The following is a 12,114-nucleotide window of genomic DNA, read 5'->3' as shown; positions in this document are numbered from 1 at the left end:
TGGTCCTAGTTTCCTGTCCTGACAGCGGCTACTCTGTTCCTAGTTTCCTGCCCTGACAGCGGCTACTCTGTTCCTAGTTTCCTGTCCTAACAGCGGCTACTCTGTTCCTAGTTTCCTGCCCTGACAGCGGCTACTCTGTTCCTAGTTTCCTGCCCTGACAGCGGCTACTCTGTTCCTAGTTTCCTGCCCTGACAGCGGCTACTCTGTTCCTAGTGCCTGCCCTGACGGCGACTACTCTGTTCCTAGTGCCTGCCCTGACGGCGGCTACTCTGGTCCTAGTTTCCTGTCCTGACAGCGGCTACTCTGTTCCTAGTTTCCTGCCCTGACAGCGGCTACTCTGTTCCTAGTTTCCTGCCCTGACAGCGGCTACTCTGTTCCTAGTTTCCTGCCCTGACAGCGGCTACTCTGTTCCTAGTTTCCTGTCCTGACAGCGGCTACTCTGTTCCTAGTTTCCTGCCCTGACAGCGGCTACTCTGTTCCCAGTGTCTGCCCTAACAGCGGCTACTCTGTTCCCAGTGTCTGTCCTGACAGCGGTTACTCTGTTCCTAGTTTCCTGCCCTGACAGCGACTACTCTGTTCCTAGTTTCCTGTCCTGACAGCGGCTACTCTGTTCCCAGTGTCTGCCCTGACAGCGGCTACTCTGTTCCTAGTTTCCTGTCCTGACAGCGGCTACTCTGTTCCTAGTGCCTGTCCTGACAGCGGCTATTCTGTTCCTAGTTTCCTGCCCTGACAGCGGCTACTCTGTTCCTAGTTTCCTGCCCTGACAGCGGCTACTCTGTTCCTAGTTTCCTGCCCTGACAGCGGCTACTCTGTTCCTAGTTTCCTGCCCTGACAGCGGCTACTCTGTTCCTAGTTTCCTGCCCTGACAGCGGCTACTCTGTTCCTAGTTTCCTGTCCTGACAGCGGTTACTCTGTTCCTAGGACAATGTCTCTAATCCCAGTATCCGACCCAAAACAACAGCGCCGCTGAAGGGGCAGACGGAGCGGTCTTCTGGTCCCGCTCGGTAGACGGGCACATCGCTCAACGCTCCCAGGTATACTACTCGCCAAGGTCCAGTCTCTTGACAACAAGGTAGATGAAATCAGAGCAAGGGTTGCCTTCCAGAGAGACATCAGAGATTGTAAGATTCTCTGTTTCACGGAAACATGGCTCTCTCGGGATATGATGTTGGAGTCGGTTCAACCACTGGGCTTCATGCATCGCGCCGACAGAGATAAACACCTCTGGGTAGAGGAAGGGCGGGGGTGTATGACTCATGGTCTAATCATAACAACATACAGGAACTCAAGTTCTTCTGCTCACCCGATCTAGAATTCCTTACAATCAAATGCCGGCCATTTTACCTACCAAGAGAATTCTCGTCACAGCTGTCACAGCTGTGTACATTCCCCATCAAGCAGACACCAAGATGGCCCTAAAGGAACTTCACTGGACTCTATGTAAACTGGAAACCACATAACCTGAGGCTGCATTCATTGTAGCTGGGGGTTTTAACAAAGCACATTTGAGAACATGGCTACCTAAAGTCTATCAGCATATTGATTGCACTATGCGCATGGGTAATGCATTTGATCACTGCTACTCTAACTTCCGCGATGCATGCAGAGCCCTCTACCGCCCTCCCTTCGGCAAATCCGACCACGACACCATCTTGCTCGTACCATCTTAAAGCCAGAAACTCAAATAGGATGTACCAGTGATGAGAACCATTCAACGCTGGTCTGACCAATCGGAAGCCACGCTTGAGTTTATAAAGAAGTGCATTGGAGATGTTGTGCCCACTGTGACTATTAAAACCTACCCTAACCAGAAACCGTGGATGGATGGCGGCATTCGCGCAACACTGAAAGCACGAATCGCCACATTTAACCTTGAATAAAGGTCTGGGTATATGGCTGAATATAAACAGTGTAGCTATTCCCTCCGGCCTGCTCTGTCCCGGCCTGCTCTGTCCCGGCCTGCTCTGTCCCGGCCTGCTCTGTCCCGGCCTGCTCTGTCCCGGCCTGCTCTGTCCCGGCCTGCTCTGTCCCGGCCTGCTCTGTCCCGGCCTGCTCTGTCCCGGCCTGCTCTGTCCCGGCCTGCTCTGTCCCGGCCTGCTCTGTCCCGGCCTGCTCTGTCCCGGCCTGCTCTGTCCCGGCCTGCTCTGTCCCGGCCTGCTCTGTCCCGGCCTGCTCTGTCCCGGCCTGCTCTGTCCCAGCCTGCTCTGTCCCAGCCTGCTCTGTCCCAGCCTGCTCTGTCCCAGCCTGCGTCTCCACTGGACATGTCAATTCACCCTGAACATCAAATGGAAATATGAGAGATACACGAAAGAGAACACTCCTTTTCCCCCTCACTTGTATAATTATATTCGTAACTCAAGTTCAATCCCGTTTCGGAGGAAACCCTAATGAAGTGTTTTTCCGCGTCTCTCCCTGTGTCTTCTTCCAAGGTGTGGGAAGGCCGGTGGCGGGTCATCCCTCATGACGTGCTGCCTGAGTGGCTGAAGGATAACGAGTATCTCCGCCACGGCCACCGACCGCCCATGCCCTCCTTCAGGGCCTGCTTCAAGAGCATCTTCAGGATCCACACTGAGACGGGCAACATCTGGACTCACCTGCTGGGTAAGAGTGGTCAGGGGGGGGGACACAATCACTAACGCACACCAAGCTAGTCACCTGCTGGGTAAGAGTGGTCGGGGGGGGGGACACAATCACTGATACACACCAAGCTAGTCACCTGCTGGGTAAGAGAGTGGTCGGGGGGGGACGACACAATCACTAACACACACCAAGCTAGCATTTAAATTGAAATATATTTTTCAAACAAAGCTAGCAAATTAATGTCTTTTGATGGTGACATTTACTTTGGTTTGAGTGACTTAACAGCTAATTAGATCACTACACCCTTAGAAACCCACAGCTAATTAGATCACAGAACAGTCATTCCCAACCTTTTCTGTTCTGGGGACCACAAACTGTAGAGGAGCAGAGAGGGGGTGGGGTGGTAGAGGAGCGGGGGTGGGGTGGTAGAGGAGCGGGGGTGGGGTGGTAGAGGAGCGGGGGTGGGGTGGTAGAGGAGAGGGGGTGGGGTGGTAGAGGAGAAGAGAGAATTAGCAGGCCACAGCTGAGCCACACAGAGAATAAAACACAGTGTTTAATACTATGTGTTGTCTCTTTATAGAGTAGCATGGTTAATCTGCCATGTCATAACGTCCTGCCCTAATCACTCGTAATGGTGTTAACGTTCCCCGCTATCTGCTCTCTGCTCTAGCACTCTGCTGCTTCCATCATGCCGGGTTTAAGACGCTACACACACACACACACACACACACACACACACACACACACACACACACACACACACACACACACACACACACAGAGAGAGTCAGACTAAGGACCAGCCAATACACAGACAGACTAACATGAGGTCCCTGCTCACACGTGCAGAAATGATAGAATAATATGGGAGCACAGAGCAAACCACACACACACACACACACACACACACACACACACACACACACACACACACACACACACAGACACACAGACTCTCTTCCGCTCCAGCGCAGATGCGTTGGGCATTAAATAAGGACAGGGCCTCTGAGTAAACAGAACTGAATATTCACATTAGTTGGTTAGACCCATTTAGCTGGGTTAGGGTTAGACCCATTTAGCTGGGTTAGGGTTGGAGCCATTTAGCTGGGTTAGGGTTGGAACCATTTAGCTGGGTTAGGGTTGGAACCATTTAGCTGGGTTAGGGTTGGAACCATTTAGCTGGGTTAGGGTTGGAACCATTTAGCTGGGTTAGGGTTGGAACCATTTAGCTGGGTTAGGGTTGGAGCCATTTAGCTGGGTTAGGGTTGGAACCTTTTAGCTGGGTTAGGGTTGGAACCATTTAGCTGGGTTAGGGTTGGAACCATTTAGCTGGGTTAGGGTTGGAGCCATTTAGCTGGGTTAGGGTTGGAGCCATTTAGCTGGGTTAGGGTTGGAGCCATTTAGCTGGGTTAGGGTTGGAACCAATTAGCTGGGTTAGGGTTGGAACCAATTAGCTGGGTTAGGGTTGGAACCAATTAGCTGGGTTAGGGTTGGAACCATTTAGCTGGGTTAGGGTTGGAACCATTTAGCTGGGTTAGGGTTGGAACCATTTAGCTGGGTTAGGGTTGGAGCCATTTAGCTGGGTTAGGGTTGGAGCCATTTAGCTGGGTTAGGGTTGGAACCATTTAGCTGGGTTAGGGTTGGACCCATTTAGCTGGGTTAGGGTTGGACCCAATTAGCTGGGTTAGGGTTGGAGCCATTTAGCTGGGTTAGGGTTGGAGCCATTTAGCTGGGTTAGGGTTGGAACCATTTAGCTGGGTTAGGGTTGGAACCATTTAGCTGGGTTAGGGTTGGAACCATTTAGCTGGGTTAGGGTTGGAGCCATTTAGCTGGGTTAGGGTTGGAGCCATTTAGCTGGGTTAGGGTTGGAGCCATTTAGCTGGGTTAGAAGCCCACTGTCCTTTTGAGAACGGGGACAGGAGGTTGTGGTGTTATGACAGGGTCCACACACTGAGGTCTGACAGGGTCCACACACACTGAGGTCTGACAGGGTCCACACACACTGAGGTCTGACAGGGTCTACACACACTGAGGTCTGACAGGGTCTACACACACTGAGGTCTGACAGGGTCTACACACACTGAGGTCTGACAGGGTCTACACACACTGAGGTCTGACAGGGTCAACACACACTGAGGTCTGACAGGGTCTACACACACTGAGGTCTGACAGGGTCAACACACACTGAGGTCTGACAGGGTCAACACACACTGAGGTCTGACAGGGTCTACACACACTGAGGTCTGACAGGGTCTACACACACTGAGGTCTGACAGGGTCTACACACACTGAGGTCAGTGTGGCTAGCAGAGTGAAGTAACTCACTGTGTTTCTCTCCTTCTGGTGAATCTGTTGCATAGTGTGACTCAGTTTACTGACTCAACCCCCCGGGGGAACCACCTTTTGGTTTTGGTTCCAGCACTACACAGCTGATACAAATCATCAACGTTTGATGTGATGGTTATTTCAATCAGCAGTGTAATGCTAGAGTTAACACCAAAACCTGCACCCAGAGGGGGCCCCAGGACCCAGTTTGAGAAACACTGGACAAGAGGACCCCCCCCCCCCCCCCTCCATCTGTAGAGGACACAGCCCCCCCCCCCCCGCTGTAGAGGACACAGCCATATTGTTACTCAGCCTGACTGAATCAAGGCGGGACACCATCACACCTCATGTGCACACAAACAAAGTGCGTTCTCTACCCACCACTACCACCTAGTGTACACTTTTAGTATCACAACTCACATCGTTTAGTCTCTTCCCACAGCCACTGACAAGTGAGACTACAAATTAGAATATAAATCAGACATGTTTTTATAAATCTATAGTATATGTGACAAAACTCAGTAAAGTTGAGCTAGCTAGGTCATAACGTTGAACAGGAGTCCATATGATCACTGTGATTCAGTATGTATACAACTGATAGATCAGACTGACTCTCTCTCCCCTTCCCTCCCTCCATCTCTCTCTCCCTTCCTCCCTCCATCTCTCTCCCCCTCCCTCCTCCCTCCCTCCCTCTCTCTCTCTCTCTCCCCCCCCTCTCTCTCTCCCCCCGTCCTCCCTCCATCTCTCTCTCTCCCCCTCCCTCCCTCCCTCTCTCTCTCCCCCCTCCCTCCATCTCTCCATCTCTCTTCCCCTTCCCTCCCTCCATCTCTCTCCCTCTCTCTCCTTCCTCCAGGCTGTCTGTTCTTCCTGTGCCTGGGCATCATGTATATGTTTCGTTCCAACATGTACTTTGCTGCCCCGTTCCAGGAGAAGATAGTGATCGGTATCTTCTTCATCGGGGCCATCCTGTGTCTGTCCTTCTCCTGGCTCTTCCACACCGTCTACTGCCACTCTGAGGGCGTCTCTCGCGTCTTCTCCAAGTAAGACCATGGTTAAATTAGCCTTTCGTGCACCTGACTCCAGACTGCACCACACGTGTTGATAGCAGAACCAGTGCCAAATACTTTAATTGGGGGGTTACACTTGATTTTGTCTTGAGTTTGCACTTTTGGGACTATTCCGTTGGTTCTATTGGTTGAAGCAGTTGATGGAACAGATGTTTAGTCATTGGTGTAACCTCGCTCTGTCTGTCTCTCTTTCTCTGTCTGTCTCTCTCTGTCTGTCTCTCTCTCTGTGTCAATAAAACAAAATATATCAATTTCAAATTGCTTTATTGGCATGACGTCACAATGTAGATGTTCCCTAAGCGTTACTGTGGAAACGGAATGATTGACACGTAGTTTCTCTGATCCAGATCATTCATCTGTCTCTCTGTCTGTCTCCAGACTGGACTACTCTGGCATAGCCTTCCTGATCATGGGCTCCTTTGTTCCGTGGCTCTACTACTCGTTCTACTGCTCTCCCAACCCCAGGTTAATCTACCTGGTAGTAGTCTGCATACTAGGAGTCTCTGCCATCATCGTCTCACAGTGTGACTTCTTCGCTAAGCCACAGTACCGCGGCGTCAGAGCAGGTCAGTCACTGTGGGTGTGTCTACGTGCCCTTTTTGTTTTGGAATCTAAACTGTGTGAATGAATGTTTGCTCATATCCTTTCAGTTTGATCTATGTTTCCATCTTGGTTTTGTGTATCAGTCCCTTCTCCGTCTCGACTCCCCTGCCCAACGTATTCTAATAACATAACTAGCTGTATCTCTGGTGAATTCCCCACCTCTCTCTCTCCCTCCTCCCTCTCTTAGTCTCCTGATGGGTCTCCTGCCAGTAGAGGGGGCCCTAAAATAATGAGCCAACACTGGGATCTCCTCCCTCTTGCTCCTCCTCATCCCCCCATCTCCTTTCCACGTGCCAGGCTGCCCTCAGGCTGGCCGTCTTTCCTCCTCCCTCCCTCCCCTCTATCCTCTCTCCCCCCCCTCCCCCCACACAGACACACACACCCTCTCCCTCCTCTTTGTGTTTTATGGAGCCCGTTAAACTGGTGCTCATCAGTCCTCTGTGACGTTTATGGGGTCGTTAGGCCCAGCGGCCTGGTGCCAGACCCAGGGACCCAGTGTCTGTTAAGACGAGGTGGCTGCCAGGCAGGGTAGGACAGGAGGGTCATTCTCTCTATCTCTCCATCTCTCACTCGGTCTCTCTTTTCCTCTTCAGTTTTCTGTCTGTCTTCCTCTGTCTCTCTGGAAATACAGTGGACAGTCATGTGTAGCGAGGCCTTATGTAACATCAGTGAAATCAACAGAACGAGATCAGTGAGGGTACAGTTATTGTCAGGTGTAACCACTCAGATGTGAACAAACCCCTGTCTGTCTGTATTAACCCCTGTCTGTCTGTCTGTCTGTCTGAACTCCTGTCTGTCTGTATTAACCCCTGTCTGTCTCTGTCTGTCTGTATTAACCCCTCGGTCTGTATTATCCCCTGTCTGTCTGTATTATCCCCTGTCTGTCTCTGTCTATATTAACCCCTGTCTGTATTATCGTCTGTCTGTCTGTCTATATTAATCCCTGTCTGTCTGTCTATATTAACCCCTGTCTGTCTGTCTATATTAACCCCTGTCTGTCTGTCTATATTAACCCCTGTCTGTCTGTCTATATTAACCCCTGTCTGTATTATCGTCTGTCTGTCTATATTAAACCCTGTCTGTCTGTCTATATTATCCCGTCTGTCTGTCTATATTAACCCGTCTGTCTCTGTCTGTCTCCAGGAGTGTTTGTAGGTCTGGGTCTGAGCGGTGTGGTCCCCACCCTGCACTTTGTCATCACTGAAGGCTTGCTGCGAGCCACTACTATGGGTCAGATGGGCTGGCTCCTCCTCATGGCTACTCTCTACATCTCTGGAGCCTGTATCTACGCAGCCCGCATCCCAGAGAGGTTCTTCCCCGGGAAATGTGACATCTGGGTGGGTACAAGTAGAGAACCTCTGAGCTGCAGTCAGCAACACACACACACACACACACACACACACACACACACACACACACACGGGGACAGCTTGGAGACACACATAGTGGAGTTAAATATAACTCTCTGGCTGTTTAGTGTGGGCTGATTGATCCCAGATGTGTTTGTTTTGGGGAAACCTTTTCCTCAGTCTCCCTCAAACAGCTGAAGGTCAATAATGAATTGAGGACATTGTATAGGGCTGTGGTTAGATCATTTAGTATGACAGTACCATCCTTTACACCCCGTCACGTGTGACCCGGTGGTTCCCCTTCATTAACACCCAGCTGGAGAGGGGGCAGGCCTGGGAGAGCTAGCCCAGAACAGGGACGTCAGGCTGGGCCTCGCTGCCCCTCTCCTCCCCCCTTTCTGGTCCTCAGCTGGTGGGAGGTTAATATCCTCTCTGTTCCAGTACTTTAGGACAGTACTGTGTAGTGGGAGGTTAATATCCTCTCTGTTCCAGTACTTTAGGACAGTAGTGTGTAGTGGGAGGTTAATATCCTCTCTGTTCCAGTACTTTTGGACAGTAGTGTGTAGTGGGAGGTTAATAGCCTCTCTGTTACAGTACTTTAGGACAGTAGTGTGTAGTGGGAGGTTAATATCCTCTCTGTTACAGTACTTTAGGACAGTAGTGTGTAGTGGGAGGTTAATATCCTCTCTGTTACACTACTTTAGGACAGTACTGTGTTGTGGGAGGTTAATATCCTCTCTGTTACACTACTTTAGGACAGTAGTGTGTAGTGGGAGGTTAATATCCTCTCTGTTACAGTACTTTAGGACAGTAGTGTGTAGTGGGAGGTTAATATCCTCTCTGTTACAGTACTTTAGGACAGTAGTGTGTAGTGGGAGGTTAATATCCTCTCTGTTACAGTACTTTAGGACAGTAGTGTGTAGTGGGAGGTTAATATCCTCTCTGTTACAGTACTTTAGGACAGTAGTGTGTAGTGGGAGGTTAATATCCTCTCTGTTCCAGTACTTTAGGACAGTACTGTGTGTAGTGGGAGGTTAATATCCTCTCTGTTACAGTACTTTAGGACAGTAGTGTGTAGTGGGAGGTTAATATCCTCTCTGTTCCAGTACTTTAGGACAGTAGTGTGTGTGTGTGTCTCAGGTCAGTGTGTGGGGGATTATTCCCTCCCGTTTTCTACATCTGGAGATGGTAGTTAGCCCCAACATGAGCCCTGTGTTACCCACGTAGAAGGGAGGAGAGGACCGGGACAGAAGGGCATGATGGTACATCGCTGAGTTAGATGAGCAATGTAGCGTGGCAGGTATTTGGTCTACACCAACTCCTCCATGACATAGTCTGGGCATGTTGTTTACACAAACACACAAGGGATTGCACGTTTTGTTTTTCCCCCCTAACACTACACAGCTGATTCAAATGATCAAGGTGTGATGATGAGTTGGTGATTTGAGTCAGCTGTGTAGTACTGGGGGGAGACCAAAACGTGCTCCTCTTGGGGTCCTGTGGACGGAGTTTGGGGAAACCCTGGACTGAAACTTCCTGTGTCTTAGTGGCACACCTGGATGTACGGCTGACTGTGTGGACCATCTTGATGTTAAAGGAGCTATGGGCTGTTTTTAGAGACACCATCTCTGATCCTCAGACATTATTTACTACAAACATAGAGAGCACATGAACGTTAACCTGGTCCCAGATCTGTTGGTTCTCTTGTTAACTCCCATGTCCGTCTGTTGCAAACCAAACATGACAATGAGTGAAGGAGTTGTCTTGGGACACGGGCTCCCGAGTGGTGCAGCGGTCTAAGGCACTGCATCTCAGTGCTAGAGGTGTCACTACAGACACCCTGGTTCGATTCCAGGCTGTATCACAACCGGCCATGATTGGGAGTCCTATAGGGTGGTGCCCAGCGTCACCCGGATTTGGCTGGTGGTTGTAGGCCATCATTGTAAATAAGAATTTGTTCTTAACTGACTTGCCTAGTTAAATAAAAATATATATAAAAACTGACTGGTAGTCAGGCTTCACTAATGTAGGTCGATACATGACCCAGCAACCATGGAGGCTAAATCAGAAGTAACTGAAATCTTCACTGATCCTCCCTCTCTCCTCCTCTCTCTCCCTCCAGTTCCACTCTCATCAGTTGTTCCACGTCCTGGTGGTGGCGGGAGCGTTCGTCCATTTCCACGGCGTGTCCAACCTGCAGGCCTTCCGCTACGCTGCCGGGGCGGGCTGTGAAGAGGACAATGCCCTGTGAAGATCCTGCACGTCACGTCAACACACCACCAGGGGGAGACACGCATATATACACACACACACACGCATAACACATACAGACACGGGAGACTGATGAACACACACACACACACACACACACACTGACTCCCCAGTAGCGACCCGTCTCTCTCTGTACATGTCTACAGGAGACCCCTTAGAGGACACACGTGGAAAAAAAGACAAGGTTTTCTTTTCAGTTGGAAAAAATGACCTACGTCTCGTTTGTTTTTCTTCTCCTCCATCTTGTTTTCAATAACTGCATCTAGGGGTTTTGGACATTTTTGAGACTGGTCCCGCCCCCTCAACAAAAAAAAAATAGTGTGAATTTTGAGTAAAATATTGAAGTGGTTGTTCTGATTATTATCATTCTAAACGTTGTGCTCACGGTGCAAAGCAACAAAAAAATACAATGTTGGGGGTTTCTTAATGCTATAGTGGTGGAAAGAAAAGCTTTACAAAAAAAGAGAAAGAAAATTTAATTATGTGTAGATTTTATTTAATTTTTTTCATGAAAAAGGTGGGTGCGGATTGGGGGACGGGCAGGCTAGCCGCTTTTCAACGTTTTTCATGTAAATAAGATTTCTAAATTCGGGTTATATAGATTTGTATAAAATATATATAATAATAATAAAAAATAAAAAAAATGTTAAGATATTGAATTTAAAAAATCAACAAAGATGATGCGGCAACAACCAAGAAAACACCATTGTGTAAAAACCAATCATTTGGCCAGAGGGGGGAAGTAAAGTGGGGAATATAGGAGAACACTGTTGAAGGGAGCTATGGCACAAAGAGTTGAGACGTGTGAAGGGGAGAGGGAGATCCAACTTCATAACGAGGGAGGAGGGTCGGCAATTTCTCCGGCTCAGCAAGGGTTAAGCCCGAGGGTGGAGATGTGACCTGTGACTGGCTGAAGTTGAGCCCCAGTTGACAAATCAGGTGCTGAATTCTGTTCATATTCTTTTCAACAGTAGTGCACTACATGAGGAATAGTTGACGTGTAGCTACTTTATCTCATTCCATTAGACCGTGACATCTAGTGTGTCACTGACTAGTGTGTCATCCCAACAGTCAACACCACCCGTCCTTCCTAACATTAGAAGCCAACGTCGGTGCGTGTCCACAATGGCACACTATTCCCTTTTTATATAGTGCACTACTTTTGACCAGAGCCCAGCGTAAGTCAAAAGTAGTACGAGGATGTTTTAGGGAACAGGGTGCCATTGGGGATGCATTTGTTTCTCAAACCGTAAGTGAAACTGTCATCAGTGAGATGTTGTCCGTTTCTATCCCCTTACCAAGCGAGCCTCTCTTCTTTCTGCTCTGGCATAAAGTGACTTTGTACTACGTTTTGTGTGAAGTGTGTGATTCATTGACTTTAAGACTACGGCCCAAAGGGCACCATATTCCCTATTTAGTGCACTACTTTTGACCAGGTAGTGACCTATATAGGGAATAGTGTGCCATTTGGGACTCAGAATAAAAACAGAAGATCAATATTTCAGAACAAAATATGCATTTAAATGTGTTTATTTTGAATGCTATTATTTAGTCTAATAGTCATTATCATCACAGGCTTTAAGTCGGTTTTTTTCTTGCTCCAATACTGTACCAATTGTGTCTGTTTTTTGGGGAGGTTTTCTATTCTCTTTTAAAGGGGGTGTATGTGATTTGAAAAGATGGAAACATGTAATAGCAGATTCACTCAGAGGGGTGTCACTCTGGGGCTCTGCGTGGTGTATTAGGGCTTGATTCAGTCCATTGACGAAGTTCAGCGTTATAGCACGATTTAAAAGCAGTCGTTTCGCGGAGACTGCATTCGTGGTAAACGCTGCGTAAGTCGGCTCAATGCGAGGTGAGCTTCGGCGATACGGATTGAATTGAGTCCTTTTAGTTATTCATGTGTATCAGATCTACTT

At 49.0% G+C, this 12,114-nt stretch overlaps 1 protein-coding gene across 1 annotated transcript in view; it reads left to right on the top strand.

Moving 5' to 3' along the window:
- adipor2 (adiponectin receptor 2) overlaps nucleotides 1-11,883 on the top strand; it is an 82,554-nt gene extending 70,671 nt beyond the window's left edge. Inside the window, exons 4-8 of the mRNA XM_071331788.1 lie at nucleotides 2,430-2,601; nucleotides 5,759-5,945; nucleotides 6,351-6,538; nucleotides 7,719-7,912; nucleotides 10,047-11,883. Coding sequence (XP_071187889.1) covers nucleotides 2,430-2,601; nucleotides 5,759-5,945; nucleotides 6,351-6,538; nucleotides 7,719-7,912; nucleotides 10,047-10,175 — 870 coding nt within the window. The 3' untranslated portion in view covers nucleotides 10,176-11,883. The remainder of the gene's footprint in view (nucleotides 1-2,429; nucleotides 2,602-5,758; nucleotides 5,946-6,350; nucleotides 6,539-7,718; nucleotides 7,913-10,046) is intronic.
- Nucleotides 11,884-12,114: the final 231 nt, after the last annotated feature.

Source organism: Salvelinus alpinus, chromosome 11 (assembly GCF_045679555.1).
Source record: "Salvelinus alpinus chromosome 11, SLU_Salpinus.1, whole genome shotgun sequence".
NCBI lineage: Eukaryota > Metazoa > Chordata > Actinopteri > Salmoniformes > Salmonidae > Salvelinus > Salvelinus alpinus.
The sequence above is the reverse complement of the archived record's forward strand: the minus strand, read 5'-3'. Positions and strand labels throughout refer to the sequence as shown.